Below are 18,600 nucleotides of genomic sequence, written 5' to 3'. Positions count from 1 at the left end.
GAACAAAAAAAAGTGTGGAAAATACAACGACCGCTATGCGAAGTATTTACTGGTCGTCGAGAACGTGAAGGTACTTCTTCTCCTCTCTCTTCTCACGCTCGGTCATGGGAGGCAAATCGTAGTAGGACGAACTACGGTATGCTTGCTACAAAGGTTGTCAACAGTTTGCTCAACGAGGCGGAGAATATAATTGCAACTTACGAGATAGTGGTATGTGAAGTTGGCAAGGTCGGTGGGCTCGATACCCAAGTCCTTGAAGGTCTTTGCTGAAGGGTCAATAGTCTGGTCGATGAACTCACGAGCGACCGAGTCCTTGCTCATGACGCTGTACCAGACGAACTTGTTCATCAGCTGTGCGACAGGAGACATGATTTGAGGAGGAATGTTGATGTGACGTCTGGTCTTGAGGATTTCGCGCTCGACGAGCTCCTTGATCTCGGCCATCGAGTACTGCTTGGGGCCGTAAAGCTCGTAGGTCTCACCAGCGGTGCTGTCGTCTTGCAACATCTTCTCGAGAGCGGAACCAACGTCAATGGCGTGGACAGGGTTGAAGCGTTCTTGCATGTTGTTGGATGTGAACATGTTGGAAGCCTTGGCGATGCGGTGAAGCAGACGGTCCTCGAAGCCGAACATAGGGGCAGGGCGGACAATTGTCGTCTCGGGGAAGATGTTGCGGACAGCCTCCTCGCCACGGGCCTTGGTACGGTAGAACTCGGAGGGCGAGTCCAAGGAGGCCGAGTGCGAGGAAACGTGGACGAAGCGGTCGACATCGTACTTGGCGACAGCATCGGCGATACGGGTAGCACCCTCAACATGGACGTCCTCGAGGTCGAAGTTCTTGGTGGGGTAGTCGCGGCCGATCAAGTTGTAGACAATGTCGGAATGACGGACAGACTCGTCGATAGAAGCAGTGTTGCGGAGATCCATTTCCTTTTGTACTTGTCAGCGCGTGTCGGCGCAAGAGGTCAGATATAGCATTGGGCGTACAAGGAAGACAACGCGGCCCAGATCACCGGAGACCTTGAGATGGCGCTTGGCCATCTCCTCACGGAAGGGGACGACGACGGTGCATCCGGCACGTGCTGTAGACTAGAATTAGCGTTGGAGCAGGCGAGGCGATCGAGGGAGCGTGTACCAAGTCTGTTGACGATGTAGCGGCCGAGGAAACCAGTGGCACCGAAGACGGTAGCGGTATGACCTTTGCGAGGAGTCAGTCGGAATGGAACAATTGGAACAGTAGTTGGGCATGGGACGGACCTCCGAGAGAGGATCTAGTGACGAGCAGAGTCAGCAAAGGAAGAACAGGCGCGTTTGGCGGGCGAGTCGTACCTTCCACCGGAGATTCTGATGATGGGCTTGCCGGTTCTGGTGATGGCAATGTCCTGGAGGTTTCGTGACTGGACGCGGGGGATCGATGTCTTTGCGAATTGGGTGCCGGATCTGGCGAGCTGCCTTTGCAGAGCCATGCTGCTCGCGATCTGGCTCATCTTTGCGTGGGAATTAGGGTATATATCGATTGTACGTCCCAAATGGTCAGCAATGCGAGGTACAGCCAGACTTCCGCGACCTCTTGGCGCAGCGTGTGCACGGACGTGGAACGGCAACAGCGTCACTCGCACCTTCCAGTTGCCAGCGTGAGCTCCAAACGACACTGAGCAGATCATCCGTTTTACCCATCCAACTTTCATCGCCGCTACAGTGTGAGACTTGTTCGTTCCACCCTCTGAAATCACTCAATACATACAACACAGTCTCTCCGCCAACATGGATCTCGACACCATCCCCAACCTGCTAGCCGACCAGCGCGATGCCGCCCCCGAAGATGTCCAGCACTACTTTCTTCAATTCGAGGATCTATGGGAGCGCAAGTTGTGGCACGAGCTTACCAACGACCTTGTTCTCTACTTCCACAACGACCAGAGCCAGAAGCAGCGCTTGCCTCTGTACAACAACTTCATCAAGTCTTTCGCCGACAAGATCAACCAACTGCAGCTTGTTACTCTCGGTCTGAGCACCGCTTCACAATGCAAGGGTAGTTACTCCAATCTCTCACATACCGTTGCTTCTCTAACCCCGACTGTCCAGATGATAACGAGCGCTTCGAGTTCCTCACCACTCTCGCCTCGGGCGTAGACAAGCCCGCATCACAAGACGCCTTCGTTTACGCAAAGACCGCCGTAGCGAACGTCAACTTGCGCCTGGAGAAGTACGACGAAGCTCGCAAGGACCTAGACCAGTGCGAGCAGATTCTCGACACATTCGACTCGGTTGAGTCCGTCGTCCACGCTTCCTTCTACCGCGTCAGCGCCGACTACCACCAAGCCAAGCACGAGTTCGCCGCCTACTACCGTACTACTCTCCTCTACCTCGCATGTATCGACCTCGAATCTCTCTCCCTTGAAGATCGCCAACGTATCGCATACGACCTCTCGATCGCTGCTCTGGTCTCGGACTCAATCTACAACTTCGGTGAACTTCTTCTCCACCCTATCCTCGACACACTCCAGAAGACCCAGCACGCCTGGTTGCGTGATCTTATCATCGCCTTCAACAAGGGTGATCTGGGCGCCTACGACGTCCTGGCTGCACACATGGGCAAGAACGACCTGCTTAAGGAGCACCAGAACTTCTTGTACCAAAAGATCAGCTTGTCCGCTCTGACCGAGACCGTCTTCCGCCGCCCACCCCACGACCGCGCCATGACATTCACCGAGATCGCTCAGCAGACAAAGGTCCAACCGAACGAGATCGAGCACTTGATCATGAAGGCACTCAGTCTGGGTCTTGTGCGTGGAACCATCGATCAGGTTGCAGAGGTTGCCAGGATAACATGGGTCCAGCCCAAGGTGTTGGACAAGGGTCAGATTGTCAACATGCGCGAAAGACTGCGTGCTTGGGATGACGGTGTCAACAAGCTCGGCAACTGGATCGAGAGTTCAGGCCAGGAGATCTGGGCCGCATGAGTCAAGCAAAAGGACGAGGGTTAGATCATCATCATGTGGCGCTATGGCGCATTACGACAAAGGGGTTCTGGCATTTGATGGCATATGAGAATAATGCATGGCCTTTTCGAGGCAGAGGAATCTGCTGAGGTCTCGAGCTGTACAATAGAATTGACTTTACGTTACAAGCTCTGTTCACCTCTCGTGATTGACCTGCATTCAGAGTATCCATTCTTCGATGCTGTCCAATACCTTTTCATCATCACAACGACATGGTTTCCAACCCTTATCAACGCCTCATGCTCCCTTTCCAGCAGTCCAATAAGCCCAGACATATGCAACCTTTTTCCAGCAATCCCTTAAAATGAGTTCATCTGTCGTTCATCAGTACGTTCCTCTCTTCGGCGGTTTTAATCTTCTCTTTTGAAACTTACCGCACCAGCCAAACCAATCCACTCATTGATGCCCTTGACATATACATCCTCTTGTGCATCTGGTTGTACTTCGTGACCATAGACTGTGATTTTATCGAATGTTGCTAGTTGGCCGAGGACTTTTGTTTCTGGCGTCGAGTCTTGTTCTTGTTCCGAGTCGTCGAGAGGGTTTGATGCCGTGCTTGGGCTTGTGGTTGGAAGAAGAATATCTGTCTTTTGCAGTATGGCGCCTGTTGATATACCGAATGAAATCAGTTTTTCCCTTTACCTTTCTTCTCCCCAGTAGTAGTAGTGAATGGGGGGATGTGTTTGGTGTGGGAAGCATGGAACAGAAACGATAAACAACGGGAAACAGAGACGGAATTACATACCTTCGTATCCATCAGGCAGCTCCACAACAGTACCATTCAATTTCCTGCCACGGAAATATGCAGTGTTGCTTTTACCGTCATCGCTCACTTCTGGCGTCCAATGTCTCGTGCTCGCGTTGACGGGGCCGTTGTGTTGGATGCGACAGGGCAGTATACTGACCGCACAACTCGGCGTCTTATTTTCTGATTTCTTGATAGCGAGCATGCTTTTTGTTGTGTTTTGAAATGGCTAGTCACTGGGTTCAGAATTGACAGTTCGGTGAGATGTGCGTGTGATTTGAATACAGTGGTTTTGGATATGAGATGTATGTTCTTGATTTCGTGAGACGCGTTTTCGTGTGGGCCTCGCGTTTCCCCACTGTAGAACCCACCTCCATCGAGCTAAGGTCTATAGCTATTCTCAACTCGTGCTTTGCATTGATGAAAGCGGCAAAGACACTGTTGTGCAGAAGAGCAGAAGCAAAAAAAAAGAGAAAGAAAGAGACCCATAAAAATCAATAGCAACGTCCTCCAAACTCCAACACTGTCCGTCAATGCCAAAGCGACAGCTCACGATCGCTAAACCTTTGACCATGCTCCATGAACTCCGCGTATTGTCGATTTAGACATGAAAATATCAATCCAGAGCAATTCGTTCAGGCAGTGGCTCAAGCCTGCGCCATACTGGCAGGGGTCAAGAAGACGGCTGCTGGAGGGGCGGCCTGGGGAAGTGAAGCAGCCTGACGCTCGCGTTGCACCTTTTCGCTCTCCATCTTCTCCCGGTCTGCCTTGGTGATGCGCGGCTTGCGAGTGGCTCCAGTGCCACGGCCACGGCCTCTACCTCTACCCGTTGTAGGGGTGGTCACTGCAGCTGTAGGATCGGCGTTCTTTGCGGCAACTTGTGCATGGGTGATTCCAGTAGCACCTCCACGACCGCGGCCGCGACCGCGACCCCTTCCGCGACCAGAAGGTGCAGAAGTTTCGATCTGAGCCTTCTCACCTTCGGGCACCAGAGGACCAGAGTAAACGAAGAAGCCATCCTTAGCCACTGCTGCGCCTTCTTCCCATGCCAGTTCTGTGTCGTCGATAAAGTCGTCCTCCTTATCGTAGTCCTCCACCTTTCTACGGCGGCGCTTTTTAGGTTCCTCTTCGCCACCTTTCTTTTCTTCCTCCATACCGCCCATCTCGACGTTGCTGTCATTCTCTGCCTCGGAATTGAGGTCAACAGAGATGTCGTCGCCGGTGCCGGGTTCCAGACGGTTAGCCGCAGCGGCGACTTGTAGGAGACGTTCGCGGTGTGCTGCAGCACGAGGGTTGATGGCATTCTTGCCATATTTCTTCAGGATTTCTTGTGCAATATTGATGGTGTTGTTGCCTGCTGGGTTGAGTGGAATCTCGATATCAATGTTGACTCCATGACGTTTGTGGTCCTCGGTGACTGCCGATGGTCCTCCGAAGATATCGCTGCCAGAAAGAAGACCGCGGCCTGTGGGTGCGGGTGGTGAGGCACGCTTAGCCTTTGGCACTGGCGCAGCCGTCGATTTGGCAGCCGGTTTTAGGTTTTCCTTCTCCTTTTCCTTGTCTGCAAGCTTAGTGATGGGTTGTGCTGGTGTTGGCTCGTCGTGAGCGTCAACATCCATAACGTCGTCCATCACTATAGGAGCCGGGTGTGAGATTGCTTGGGGTGAGTTGCTTATGAGAGTGCTCGGTGTGATTTGAACTTCTGGCTGGCGATTGATGACGGGAGGTGGCGGCGGCATAACAGTAGAGACGCTAGGCGACTTGATCTGAGCAGGTGCTGATGGAATTGCAGGAGGAGACATGAGTGTGTCGCTGGGTGCAGGTGGATTCATCAGACTTGCAATTGCGGGTGACGCGCTTGCTCTGTGTGCGCGTGGTGAGACTTGAAGTGAAGCGGTGGAAGTGTGTGCAGGGGTCGAGTAAGGGTCCACAGTCATAGAAGCACGTATGGGATCATATCTTTGACCACTCGAGGCAGGCCGTGCGGGAGCCGGTGGTGGTGCAACGATAGGCTTGATCTCCTCACTCTTCATGATCTGTACGGGCTGTGTCTGCTGCGCACTTGGAGTGGGAGGAAGAGGTGTCTGGAATTTACCGACCAAGTCACCAAGAGTTGGCTGACGGTTTGCTGTAGGGGTAGAAGTGGCCGACGAATCAGTCTTTTGTTTCTTGCGAGAGCCAGCTGTCGGAACATTTGCATCCTTGGATTCGCGAGGTTTGCGAGGCTTCTTTTCTTTGGGAGCCTCTGCAGCTGCAGCCTTCTCTGCGGCCTTTTCGGCTCTCTCCAAAGCCTTCTTGGCCTTTTCTGCCTTCTCTGCAGCGACTACTTCAGGATCTCTCCTCTTGCGAGTTTGTTTGACCTTTTTGGTGGGGTCGATTGGTGCAGCCTTGGCGCTGCCATTTGTGGTATTTGTAGAAGTTGGCGTAGCGGATTGTGGTTGTGGTGAGCGAGAAAGCTGGGGAAAAGCAACATCTCCAGGACGCAGAAACTGAGGCTGCGCGGGCTTCGCGACACTGATGGTATCGGAAAGCCCTTGTGGCGGAGAAGACATGGGCGAAGAGCCCCTGGAGCTTTGTCCATCGCCGACCGCGACCATGACGAACACCAAAAACGAAAATGCGTCGAACGAGGTGCAGCGACTGAGGAGGAACAGACGATGTGACAACAGTACCAAATTGGACAATGCAAGTTGCAATATCACACCTGCAAGACCAGTGTTGCAACTACCGGTGTTGGGGTGGTATCTTTTAGCCGAAGAGATACGGGTGTGGTCAAACCACTCGAAGCTGCGCGGAGAGCTTTAAAGCGACCCAAAGCCAACAACGTTTTGGAATTCGAAATTCAGGCGACTCCCAGCGGGGCGAGCAACGACGACAGGAAACCGACAGTCGAATGCACTGGTCTGAATGGCAGAGATGGCCGCAGACTCGGACTTGATGTGATGCTCGATGTCTGATGATTGTTGGCGAAAAATCACCAAAGACGAGTAGAGATGGAAAGAAGAAGTCGCAGGCGTACAAGCAGCCAACACGGCAAGTTGAAAGGAAAGAAAGAAGAAGGAGAAAGGAGAGAGAGGGACAGAAAGTGCGCGATGATGGCTTCTTAGAAGCTCAGCGTGAGCCCAGGGTTTCCTGCGTTGCTGGCTGCGGGACCAAAGTGGCCGAGAACGATCAAACGAACAAACCCAGCTAAGGCCAGTTATGATTTAGGCATGAGGGGCGCTAAAGAACGTGCTGTGACATCGGCTTCTTAACCAAACCTCTCGGGGGCGTGAGGCGTGCCCATTACTTGCTACCATGCATATATCGCGGCCATTAGACACCTGTACCTTTGTGATAGGCCTTGATGCCGCTAGAAGGGTGTCTCATGCTCTCCACCATGCTCGTGACTCGTTCCTCAATACCCTGGATTACTACTCGAGATACAAGAAACGCAAGTAGATCAGTCCCGAGCATTACTGAAAAGCTTGGCTTGCTAGGATTGCCGACGAGACATTTCGAGTGAATATCAAACAAGCGTTATCCAGTCTGAGATACGAGTATGAAGCACCAATGACTATCCGAGGTTTATCATTCAAGCAGGATATGTCAGCTGCTGACGGTCGTGATAAAACTGCGTGGATGCATGAACGTCGTCCAAGGGTCTACCTACTTTTAGCGATGATCGATGTTGCTCCGGATTTAAGGATAGGCATCCGGCAAAAAAGTGGGTCTCCCGCAGCCTCGTGCATAACCAGTCCGATCTCTCTTTTCCCAAAATTGTTTTGACAGCTCGAGCGATAAGACACAGACACGATGACACTCCGGGGACAGCATTTTAGCATAGACGACTTTGACGCCCAGAACTCGCCTGAGGTACCCGAAGTCGCCAGTACTCCTCAGGTCTTCAATCCATTCAACTTTGTCGCCGACGTCCAGGAACGCAAGCCAACAGCCGCACCCGCGCCTCCACAACCACCCGCCTTCAACAACTCTCTTGGTGGCTTCCCTGCTCATCGCAAGCGCAATGTGCAATCTAGGTTCAAGAAGAGCAGACAGGATGTAAAACCTGTTGCGCCAACACCACAGCCTCAAAGTAATGACTTTGGAGACGACAATGACGATTTCATGACTACCGAGAGGCGGCGCATCGACGAGGAGAATCGCCAAAGAATCGCTGCCATGTCGCCCGAAGAGATTGAGGAAGAACAGAGAGAATTGCTGTCGTCACTGGATCCGTCTCTGATTCAACGCCTGCTGGGTCGCGCGACTATCGAAGAAGGTGGAAGTAACGAGGACTTTCCCGGATTACAAGAGAAGATCGAGGAAGCGGAGCAGGAAACCAAGGCACGACCGGACATCGCAAAGCCTCGCAAGACTGTAAAGTTTGCTGAGGTAGAAGACGAGCCAGCAGGTGCAGAGGCCAATGGAACATCACTGAAACAACACAAGCACGATCACGACCACTCCGGTCACGAAGCAGCAGCAGAAGTTGCCCTACCAACAGACTCGACCATCCACTTCCCACGACCACCTCAGCCGCCATCACTCGATCCTTCAGACCCAAACTTCCTCGAAGACCTACACGAGAAGTACTTCCCAGATCTTCCCGCCGACCCGGAGAAATTGGAATGGATGACCTCTACACCGAAGAACGCATACTCCGCCTCTCAGACATCTCTCGATCCCAAAGACATTCGATTTGCTTTCACTGGCGCATTGATTCCCCCAAGTCTTGCAGCAGAGATTCCTGTTACAATGGGTCTGCATCATCATGGTGATGCTCCTGATGCCGCGGGGTATACGATACCTGAGCTAGCTATGCTAGCCAGATCCAGTGTGCCTGCCCAACGATGCGTCGCTTTCCAGACGCTCGGCCGCGTCCTTTACAGACTCGGCAAAGGCGAATTTGGTGATCCAGGAGAGGAGGGTCAAGGCACGATTGGTGCTAAACACACACTTGGAGAGTTGGCAAGAGGATTGTGGTTCGAGGTGAAGAAGGAAAGTGTGCTTGAGATTTGCCTGGCCGAGAGCGAGGGTAGAGGCGCTGCAGGAGGAAGACACATGGGTGCAAAATCATACGCTACGGAAGCAGTCTGGCTCTGGCAACAGGGTGGTGGCCGTCGTTGGAAGGCCGAGTAGATTACACGATCAATGAAGTTATGAGAGAAGCGAGCATACGCTGAATAGTTTTCAGCAACTAGCACAGAGATTGAATATTAAATATCAAATGGCAGCCCAGATGGCTTCTGTTAGCAGGGTCGTTCCACCACCATCTCAGTTTGAACAATTTCACGATACATGTAATGGAGCAAGCTTATAGGACACGATCTGTCAATTGGTGCACGCTCGTCCTGTGATGATTTGTTTGACTCTTCAGTATCTTGGAGCTGTCCCGTATCATGCCAGAGCATGTCAAGAAAGATAGGCCAGTTTGATACGGATACGCAACGCAACCCATTTGCTTATCCCACGAACTTTGAGACATTCGCTTTTTGGTGCGAAATCAAGGCCAAGATACCGCCCGCGGTACATGATAGAAAGAAATGTGTCAAGACGATGAATTCCGAGCGAGCAAGGAGTGAGCACGCAAGCGTCTGACAGAAGGGGAAGGCACGGCCGACCACGGCGTTGAGAACGGGGTCCATCAACGACGCCTTGTGACTTTCACTATCTGTCACTTGATCAATTTCTATCTTTCCTTCTCTGGAATCAATTGTCTGAACTGAAAGAGAAAGATGGCCGACGCAGTGGAAGAGATTGAGAGAGAAGGCGGCAACCGCGCCGTCAAGGATTTGTTTGCCGGTGCTGTTGGTGGAGTTGCACAAGTGTTGATTGGTGAGTAAACTTGGCGTATCTGGGAGAGTCATATCAAGCGCAATTGAGACAACAGGAAGAGCAAGGCATGATGTATGGCTCAAGACCAGATCTTAGACGTTTCTGTGACTTGTGAGAAGAGGGGAGGTTACGCAAGGAAGACCAACTATATTTCGTGGTAATTGAAAGTGCGTTGCTGACAATACATTCTCTTAGGACAACCTTTCGGTAAAGAAAAACACGCGATCCTCGACTGCAACTGTGTGGTGCTGATATGAATCAAAAGACATTGTCAAGGTCCGCCTGCAAACAACGAACCAATACTCTGGCGCAGCAGATGCTGCATCGAAGATCTTGAAGAACGAGGGCGCAGCTGCCTTCTACAAGGGTACACTGACACCATTGATCGGTATCGGTGCATGCGTGAGTAGCATCCTGGGATTTTCTTTTGCAGCAGCATTGGTAAAACATGTAAACAAGAGGAAGCCATTCTGATAACTCCAAGGTATCCGTCCAATTCGGAGCCTTCCACTACGCTCGCCGTGCCTTTGAGCGCCAAAACGCAGCAAACAACAACGGCCTCCTCAAAACACCCCAGCCCCTTTCCTACAGCCAGTACTACGCAGCCGGCGCCTTTGCCGGTATCGCAAACACACTAATGTCATCTCCCATCGAACACATCCGTATCCGCCTGCAAACACAACCCCACGGTGCAGCACGCCTCTACAACGGCCCCATCGACTGCGTAAAGAAACTCATCGCCCACGAAGGCGTTGCCAAAGGCCTTTACCGCGGCACAGGCGTGACTTGGTTCCGCGAAGCCCAGGCCTATGGTGTTTGGTTCACTGCTTTCGAATTCATGATGAACCAGGATGCCAAGCGCAACGGCATCGAGCGCAAGGAAATCCCTACTTGGAAGATTGCGCTGTATGGTGGTTTGGCCGGTGAGGCCCTCTGGCTCGGAAGTTATCCCTTTGATGTCATCAAGTCCAAGATGCAGAGTGATGGCTTCGGAGCCGACCAGAAGTACAAGAGTATGCGTGATACCTTTGCGCAGACGTGGAGGGGTGAGGGTATGAGAGGTTTCTGGAGAGGGTTGGGTCCTACTCTGCTGAGAGCTATGCCTGTTTCCGCTGGTACTTTTGCTACGTGAGTTTTGCTGGTCACTCCTTGGATGTCAATATGCTAACTTTTCTACTAGTGTCGAGTTGACCATGCGTTTGATCAGCTAGATGCGGTCGGTATGTAATTTGGTGTCACAACTGGGAGCCGTTTATCCGGAGAGAACAGTGCAAAAGTGACATAAAATCTTTCAATTCTGGTCAAATGGTATAATACCAAACATTGATTTGCGAGAGTCAAATTTTCATACACATCAACTCAAAAGAACGCCAGGCTTTTCTCGATCCCAAACCCCCACTCTATGCTTTACATGATACAATTTGTACAAGAGACGATTATGAAGGGCGTCTCGCAGGGAGAGCGAACTGGCCTTCGTCGACTGCGGGTGCGTTCTTGGCTGCTTCGTCTAGCTTGCGTAGCACCTCCTTGTCTTCGGCAGACAACTCCTCACCAAATGCTTGTCTCTTAAGAGCAATCATCCTGCTTAGCGTGGCGTCGGCAGCGTTCTTGCGCATCTTGAGAGCGCTACGGTAACTGCCTCCCTCGTAGGGGTTTTCGCCCTTGCCTCCGTCACGAGAGTGCAGTGCAGCAGCTTCTTGTTGAGTAAGAGGCTCATCCATCATATCTTGTGCTTCTGCCTCAAGCTCGACTGCGGTCTTAGCATCGATGGGCTTGCTCTCAAGGTATTCTGGCCCGCCCTCGGACGGTACCTGGAGAGCACGGTGAGTGCGACGGAGGTTATCTCTCAGCTCGGCCAGCTCTGATGTCTCTGATGTCTTCTGGTCAGGCAAGTGCATGTCGAAGGCGGCAGTCATGGCATCCTCGTCAAAGTCGGCGAACTGAGCGTATTCGAACGCGCTCAGCATGGTAATGTCGGCCTGTTCCTGAATCCTGGCGTCTTCGTCTGCGGGAGTGGACGAAGTAACAAGGCGATTTTCCGCATCATCGTCGAATTCGTTGTTCTTGTTGAAGGAGCGTTCGGCTTCGTAGGCAGCGGCAATCTGGTCGGAGGTTGGGGGATCGAGGTTATGGCGTGCCGAGTATGAGACCTTACCTTGGGCGGCCTGGCCGAGACGTGATTTCATGCCCGACTCAGCAGCACGTCCAAGAACGCCTCCGATGAGGTTGATGCAACGAAGACTGGCATTGGTCAGCGATCACACATGTCTGGGTGGAACAAGCTATACGTACCTGTCGTCGTTGGCGGGTATAGGGTAGGTGACCCAAGTAGGGTTTGCGTCAGTGTCAATGACACCAATAGTAGGAATGTTGTTAAGGCCACACTCGTGCAGCAAGACATAGTTTTCCCGAGGGTTCAAGCAGACGACCAGATCGGGCTTGAGAGCACCCTTTGCCTCGAGTTGCTCCTCGAAGCCCTTGATCTCCTTGTCATTCTCGTCAACGACTTTTGTACGACACCTGCCCAGAATTTGAGCACCGTTGGTGATGCTTCCAGGAATCCAACGATCAAACAGATGGCAGCCACCAGCCAGCTCAGCAGCCTTGACGACGATTCTCTCTTGACCCTCACGAGTACCAACGAACAGGATTAGACCACCACGTTGGGCGACACCGCGGACGACAGCACATGCTCTGCGCAAGTGGGAGGCGGTCTGGTCAAGTGAGATGATGTGAATACCCTGGCGGACACCGAAGATGTAGCGCGCGTTTGCAGGATTCCAGAGCGAAGTAGAGTGACCCAAATGAGATTGCGAAGCCAGAAGGAGCTCGAGAGAAATTTCATCCGCCGATGGAGGCTGGGTGAGTTGCTTGTGCGGCTGGTACTTGGGAGTGACGACAGATCCAATTCGGTTGGTGACTTCCTGGTGGTGCTTGAACGCGCGGTAGTCACGAGCAACCTGATCACCGTCGACGGGAGGTTGGACGCGCGAAGAGAACGAGTAGGAATCGGGATCAATGGATTGGGTGTGTTGCAAGCAAGTGGCTGATGAGTGGAGGCATCGTGCGGGCTTGGCCACTGCTCTGCGGCCTATCGAGACATGAGTATTGTTGGGCAATCGATCGGAACAGATAGAACATACCTTGGCGCAAGGCTATTGATCGTAGAATCATCTGAAGTGACGGGTGGAGAGCGGAGAGCGGAGGGCGAATGGACAAAGTCGCTATGCACGGCGGAACATTTCGAGATGCGCAACGGAAACTGCGATGGACGCGGCCTTGGCACCGCATTGCACCTGCCGCCGGCCATACAAGCTTGCACTTTCTTGTCCGCATCCTCGCTGTCTTCAATCAGTCAATCGCCGAATTGCCAGGCGCCTTCCATGCCATGTCGACTCCAGCCGCAGCACATCTGGATCTCCGATGACACGCTTGCTGCTGCCTACCGTCGCTTCGCCAATACCTATCTGGTCAACCATAACCATACAAATACCAGACGCCATGGCAGCAACGTTCCGGGGCCATTGGAGGCTCGTCGTCGCCTCGCTAGGAGACGTATGGCTGGCCTCAGTATGCCTACCCCCTCGGCAGGCCTGATTCCTGACTTTGGTGCTCTCTTCGGCTCCGGAGGTGTCGACATGACTTCGCTATGGGCCCCGCCGAGTACCGTCCAGTCGCGTGCCCCGAGTCCACCGCACCACGCTCCTCCCGCTCCTCCTATACCTCGGACACTCCCCACCTTGACTGGAACTCATAGCGTCCCATCACCGCCCAAGCCCCTACAAGATCAAGAGCTTTCTTTCGACGAGTACACGTTCCTATTGGCTTCATGCCGCACTCTGGACTCATTGGCACGAGCACATGCTGCCATACATAACGACTCCAGTGTCTCTTCAAACTTCAGCAAAGCCGCTTGTCGCTCCCTCATGATCCGATCCACTCATGATCAGATCCTGGCCTTCCTGCAGAGCGATTTGAACCATGAGGTAGCCCACAACTCTCGTGCATATCTCAATCACCTGTTTTCTACCAACGCCTGCCCTGCACATATTCGAGATTGCTTTTGTCTTGTATGCGACAAGATTGCATTGAGCACCATGCCAATCGAAGAGTTGTCGGGCATGCTCAGCGACATGGCCAAGGAAGCTGCAGGGATTGATCCTCAGTTGTTGTTCGAAGTCCTCAGCATGCTTCATCAATCATTGGTACATGCGCATGCTCCAAATCCTCCCGCACACCGTTTGGGCGCCAAACTGCTCCTGAACATGCTCTCTCTACCGCCGTCACCAGACGTCCTCAAGCTCATGGCTGCACTTGTCTCATTTTCCGGCCAATCAGGCAGTAAGATCATGATCAGATACCTCAGACAAAGCATACTCTCCCGAACCGGACAGCTTGGTCCTTCAGATCAGCTAATGCCCATCTTGAGCATTATTCCCGATGAGTTTTTTGAACAGATGGTATGGGAGGCCACTCGACAGTTCGTCAGCAGTCTCTGCGACCTCAAACTTACCCATGTTGATCATGCTGAGAGGCTTGTCTGCTGGCTTGATGATCTTCGTCTCTTTCGTCCCTCAATCCTTCGACCTGACTCATTATTTGCTACGCGACTTTATTCTTTCCTTGCTTCGAAATTTACCATCACTGAGCTTGGTGCTCACCTGCGGAATCTTCATCCCGCAGATGCCGCCATCATTGTCTTGCACAGTTGGATCAAGCCTACTGTACTTGAGGTACCAGAGATACCGGACATACCAGACTTTGATATACTGGATGTCACTAGCAATACAACATCGGCCACAGTACACCACCTCCCACTACAGCGCCCGCCAAAAGTCCACAGTCGTCAAGGCTTCAGAGACAAAGCCCCGTTCCAAACCTACGGAGTAAAATATACGATGTCCCGAACTCCTGATCAACCTCGCACCTACAAAGAAAATTCCTCAACACGTCAATTCGTTTTCGATACAGTTGCGTCAACGCTGCGTGAACGCTGTAAGCCAAATCAGAAGGGTGTTTATCCAGCTCGGGGTGGAGCCTGGGTTCATCTATTCAAGCTCTTGAGAGAAAACAAGATTGACTACACTCCATGGCTTTGTGATTTGTTTCAAGTGCTGAAACACCACAAGTCACCTGTATGGTCATATCATTTCTTTCTGAAACTTGTTAGAAACGATGTCAAAATTCCTTACTCCGTGGCTGTGGATATCATGCGGCATTTCATTGGAATCGAGAAAACACAATGGGCGTTGGACGTCTTTAATCGGTCAGAAAGCACTCAGTGGCTTTCAGAAATACCCGAGTTACTGTTTGCTCTTGTCGAGAGTCGAGCAGCCTGGAGCACAGAAGCTATATTTGACCTGTTGAACAGGCCAGATTATGCAGGCTCGCTGCCAGTGAACATGCGATCTGGCCCCACAAACTCTCTGTCTAAGGAGAGGATCGAGCTGGTGCATCACGTCGCTTACGCCATAGCCAAGTCACCACTGTTGACTTCGAGAATGGCCTTCAGACGAGTGTGCGATTGCTTGAACTTCCTTCGCGATCGAGGCGCACCTCTTTCAAGCTTAATGTCTCGGGCTCTTGTCCATGCTGGAGTGACTCGCCCCCTCCGAGACGGCGCTTGGCTCAGCACACAGAAGTTTCAATGGATTCTTCCGTTCGTTCGTCGTCTCGAAGGTGATGGAGTTGCAGATTGTCTAGACGAAGCCGCCTTCACACTCAGGAGCGAGAACTTCGAATTGGCTAGGGCGCAGATGCAACCATTAGACAACATGGAACAAGAAGCAGATCATATGGCTTGGGAGTATCGGAAGCAGATTGGTCGGGTACCTCACCGACGGAGATGGGTCGCATCACCCTTCAACCGTGCGCCAGACCTAAGAAGACGGGATCCAAAGACGAACAAGGCCAGCGGGAAGAGATATATACAAGGAGGACTTGGATCCAGTTCTCGATGATTGAAAGATTTTGTAAATACTCATAGAAGTTTTGACGAGGGCGAGTCTGATGCCCAATAATACCAAAAGTTTAATCAATCGTCGGTGCTCACTTCCTTCCAAAGATGCTTATGGGGATGCCAGTGATGGAGATGTACATGGATTGAGCAAAAGCACCGCCCTGATGCGCGAAGACCTAGAGTACACTACCTCAACCACCGAACGGTCACTTCTCACAATGGCTGACAAACAAAAGTGACGACAACGCACTATCAGGGCATACGATACGGACCAAGGGCAAAAGGTAATATCGACGCCCATGTGGTTCGAACACATGCCTCCGAAGAGATTAGATTACTGAAGATAGAATTCAAGTCTAACGCCTTAGACCACTCGGCCAGAGCGCCTGGATGGAGAAACTTGCCGGATCTGGAAGGATCAGCAGATTCTTGGGAAAATGTTGACTAGAAAATTATTATACCTTGCGCAAAAGCGATGATCGGAAGACTTGGATCATGACAATACACAGAGTCAACCAACACAACTTCTAGGCTCATCGTTTCACTAGCTTCCAAGTTGTGTCACTGAGTCCGTATGAAAGAGGCTGGTGTGTTCCTTGTTGTATCAAAATATATCCATGATCAAGCTCCTCAACATAACCTTGCGATGAAAACAACACCTACGACAAGTTTTGAGGCTCAAACTTCCAGACATCGCACTCAAAGTTGGCATAGCATCTGAACTCATTGCTCAAGCCCTTGGAGTGCTCAGGACGGAAGGTGGTGGTGCGCATACCAGCCTTGCCGTACAACTTGTGGGCCAACGACTCCATTCTCTCTCCAGTGCATTGGATGAGTCGGAGAGGAGCCTCCCATGTCTTGGCCAGCCAGCGGACTGTGAGTGCAGCTGTGATAGATCTTCGTTAGTATGACGTTTCTGGAAGCAAAGAATGGAGGATGTAGTTTACCTTTTGACTGGCAGTCCTCGTTCAAGAATGGAGGATCGCAGATGATTCTGTCGAAAGAGCCTTTGAGGCTGGCTGTTGACTGCTGTCAGCATTGATTCTCATCACCTTCTGATCCTTTGACCCCCTTGTGTCTTACGATCCAATTTGATAGGTTGCTTGTAATCGTAAAAAGCAAAGTCATCCTTGAAAACCGCAAACCTCTCGTCAAACTCCAAAAGCATGAGTTTCGGTCGTATCGGGTACTTTTCGCGATCATTCTGCAAATAGCAACTTTCATTAGTTTCCAATTTCTCCTTTTTGTTTTCTCCACTCCTTTCGTTACTCCCGCCATACACCTACTCACCAGCAGATTCCTCAACTGAATATACACACTCGGCGCCGAAACAACGGCAATGCGACTGTCTTCAGTCACACCATCCAACAATTGCTCAGCTAACACCTTTGCAGTCTCATCTTTGTACCAGAACTGGCTGTCTTGCCAACTTTCGGCGAACAGATCCATAGACAGAGGTTTGGAGCTGTTGTCGAATTCATCCTCGGCTTTTGATTTCAAGTCTTCGAATTGCTTTTCCCGCTCGTCTCTTTCCGTGTAGAATTCTTGGAGCAGAGCCATGGTTGAGGGGTCCAGTTGACTGGTGTTTTATTTTTTTCGTTAGAACCATAGTTCAAGAGAGAGAGATTGTTGATTTGGGGGTGGAAATGCTTACGGACGGTCATCCTCGTCGAAGTCATCGGTGAGTCCCATTTTTCTGATTGGTGGTATAGACGATTGCGAGTGATATGGATGTGGTGCGGAAAAATTCTGGAGCAGCAGGACTTTGAGCGATTTCGTTTTCTTCCAAAGCACCTGAATATGCTCGATCGGGATTATCTTGGCATGTAAACTTGGAGGCACCCTGACTTTGTGCTTGGTGCTTGTCTGCGAAGTGGTTCTAATTTCGTGCTTGCAGAGCCGAGGTCCAAATGGACATGACTCCATTGTCTGAGTGAGAAAGGCCAATCACTTATAAATCACCACGACAATCGAATAAAGCAGCTACTTTATAAAAAGTTACGGAAACGAGCCATCACTATCATAAGGACATCACAGAACAGACTTTCGACTGTATCAATCATGGCATCAAGTCTAGTACATTTACCAGAGATTGAGCGTGTCAGCTCGAGAGTAATCAGAATACTAGGCGGCAACCCAGGAAAAGTAAGTATCATAACATTTGACGAAGATTATTCTAATCAGTCCGACTAACAATTTTGCCAGTTTACTCTCCAAGGTATGATAAAACCAGAACCAAACAACCCACCTCAACCAAGCAATCAAAACTAACCAAAAGCTTCCACGAAAAAAAGGAACAAACACATACCTAGTCGGCCAAGGACCAACCCGCATCCTAATCGACACAGGCGAAGGCAAACCCGCCTGGCTGACCTCCCTAAAGCACCTCCTGTCTGCAGAAAAAGCCTCCATCTCCAAAGTAATCCTCACCCACTGGCATCCCGACCACGTAGGAGGTATCCCCGACCTACTTTCCCTCTACCCAAACGTCCCCGTCTACAAAAACCAAGCAGACAAAGGCCAACAGGAAATCAGCAATGGTCAAGTGTTCAACATCCAAGGCGCTACATTGAAAGCTTTCCACTGTCCGGGCCATACAACAGATCACATGGCGTTGGTCCTAGAAGAGGAAAATGCAATGTTTACAGGTGACAATGTGTTGGGTCAAGGCACGGCTGTATTCGAAGACTTGAGCGCCTACATGGACAGTTTGCAAAAGATGCAACATGAATTTTCTGGACGTGCGTATCCTGGTCATGGCCCTGTGATTGAAGATGGCAAAGCCAAGATTCGGGAATACATTCGACACAGACAAGAGAGAGAAGAGCAGATTGTGGATGTTTTGGGAAGAGAGACCGAGGAAGGGAAGAATGGGTGGCAGTCGATGGATTTGGTAAAGGTCATCTATAAAGGATATCCCGAGAATTTGCATGCACCGGCCGAGAGAGGTGTTTTGCAAGTCTTGGACAAGTTGAAGAAGGAAGGAAAAGTCCACGAGGATGACGGAGCATGGTTCTTGCAGTCCAAGTCTGCTTTGTGATGAAGGGCAGCAGACTGATATTTGATATTTCCTGGCC

At 51.3% G+C, this 18,600-nt stretch overlaps 10 protein-coding genes across 10 annotated transcripts; 5 read left to right on the top strand and 5 right to left on the bottom strand.

Annotated features, from left to right (window-relative positions):
• Positions 1-46: 46 nt before the first annotated feature.
• Positions 47-1,466, bottom strand: M436DRAFT_36211 (putative NADH-ubiquinone oxidoreductase 39 kDa subunit; the record flags this gene model as incomplete). Its single annotated transcript, XM_013576352.1, has 6 exons — positions 47-145; positions 202-930; positions 988-1,082; positions 1,136-1,198; positions 1,258-1,271; positions 1,330-1,466. 6 exons carry the CDS (start codon positions 1,464-1,466, stop codon positions 47-49), a joined length of 1,137 nt encoding a protein of 378 aa, XP_013431806.1.
• A 298-nt stretch (positions 1,467-1,764) lies between these two features.
• M436DRAFT_59355 (uncharacterized protein) lies at positions 1,765-2,963 on the top strand (the record flags this gene model as incomplete). Its single annotated transcript, XM_013576574.1, has 2 exons — positions 1,765-2,032; positions 2,086-2,963. 2 exons carry the CDS (start codon positions 1,765-1,767, stop codon positions 2,961-2,963), a joined length of 1,146 nt encoding a protein of 381 aa, XP_013432028.1.
• A 338-nt stretch (positions 2,964-3,301) lies between these two features.
• On the bottom strand, positions 3,302-3,952 carry M436DRAFT_59354 (ribonuclease H1 small subunit; the record flags this gene model as incomplete). Its single annotated transcript, XM_013576573.1, has 3 exons — positions 3,302-3,316; positions 3,377-3,585; positions 3,748-3,952. The coding sequence occupies 3 exons, from the start codon at positions 3,950-3,952 to the stop codon at positions 3,302-3,304; spliced, it is 429 nt and encodes a 142-aa protein (XP_013432027.1).
• A 442-nt stretch (positions 3,953-4,394) lies between these two features.
• On the bottom strand, positions 4,395-6,344 carry M436DRAFT_36164 (HPC2-domain-containing protein; the record flags this gene model as incomplete). Its single annotated transcript, XM_013576342.1, has 2 exons — positions 4,395-6,017; positions 6,075-6,344. The coding sequence occupies 2 exons, from the start codon at positions 6,342-6,344 to the stop codon at positions 4,395-4,397; spliced, it is 1,893 nt and encodes a 630-aa protein (XP_013431796.1).
• Positions 6,345-7,854: 1,510 nt separating this feature from the next.
• Positions 7,855-8,868, top strand: M436DRAFT_36711 (uncharacterized protein; the record flags this gene model as incomplete). The annotated part of the gene is made up of 2 exons (XM_013576451.1): positions 7,855-8,014; positions 8,057-8,868. 2 exons carry the CDS (start codon positions 7,855-7,857, stop codon positions 8,866-8,868), a joined length of 972 nt encoding a protein of 323 aa, XP_013431905.1.
• Positions 8,869-9,464: 596 nt separating this feature from the next.
• On the top strand, positions 9,465-10,775 carry M436DRAFT_35495 (mitochondrial carrier; the record flags this gene model as incomplete). The annotated part of the gene is made up of 5 exons (XM_013576228.1): positions 9,465-9,564; positions 9,760-9,771; positions 9,830-9,966; positions 10,049-10,692; positions 10,745-10,775. 5 exons carry the CDS (start codon positions 9,465-9,467, stop codon positions 10,773-10,775), a joined length of 924 nt encoding a protein of 307 aa, XP_013431682.1.
• Positions 10,776-11,645: 870 nt separating this feature from the next.
• On the bottom strand, positions 11,646-12,599 carry M436DRAFT_13281 (uncharacterized protein; the record flags this gene model as incomplete). Its single annotated transcript, XM_013576035.1, has 2 exons — positions 11,646-11,805; positions 11,857-12,599. Coding segments are annotated over 2 exons (903 nt in total), but the record flags the coding sequence as incomplete, so codon positions are not given.
• A 348-nt stretch (positions 12,600-12,947) lies between these two features.
• Positions 12,948-15,762, top strand: M436DRAFT_68548 (uncharacterized protein; the record flags this gene model as incomplete). Its single annotated transcript, XM_013576728.1, has 2 exons — positions 12,948-15,432; positions 15,629-15,762. 2 exons carry the CDS (start codon positions 12,948-12,950, stop codon positions 15,760-15,762), a joined length of 2,619 nt encoding a protein of 872 aa, XP_013432182.1.
• A 420-nt stretch (positions 15,763-16,182) lies between these two features.
• M436DRAFT_59348 (uncharacterized protein) lies at positions 16,183-17,215 on the bottom strand (the record flags this gene model as incomplete). The annotated part of the gene is made up of 5 exons (XM_013576572.1): positions 16,183-16,409; positions 16,471-16,542; positions 16,607-16,727; positions 16,814-17,102; positions 17,178-17,215. 5 exons carry the CDS (start codon positions 17,213-17,215, stop codon positions 16,183-16,185), a joined length of 747 nt encoding a protein of 248 aa, XP_013432026.1.
• A 369-nt stretch (positions 17,216-17,584) lies between these two features.
• M436DRAFT_59347 (metallo-beta-lactamase superfamily protein) lies at positions 17,585-18,563 on the top strand (the record flags this gene model as incomplete). Its single annotated transcript, XM_013576571.1, has 3 exons — positions 17,585-17,668; positions 17,729-17,741; positions 17,818-18,563. The coding sequence occupies 3 exons, from the start codon at positions 17,585-17,587 to the stop codon at positions 18,561-18,563; spliced, it is 843 nt and encodes a 280-aa protein (XP_013432025.1).
• Positions 18,564-18,600: the final 37 nt, after the last annotated feature.

The sequence above is a fragment of the Aureobasidium namibiae genome, assembly GCF_000721765.1.
Source record: "Aureobasidium namibiae CBS 147.97 unplaced genomic scaffold scaffold_1, whole genome shotgun sequence".
NCBI classification, from domain to species: domain Eukaryota; kingdom Fungi; phylum Ascomycota; class Dothideomycetes; order Dothideales; family Saccotheciaceae; genus Aureobasidium; species Aureobasidium namibiae.
This window is presented reverse-complemented; position numbering and strand designations above follow the sequence as displayed.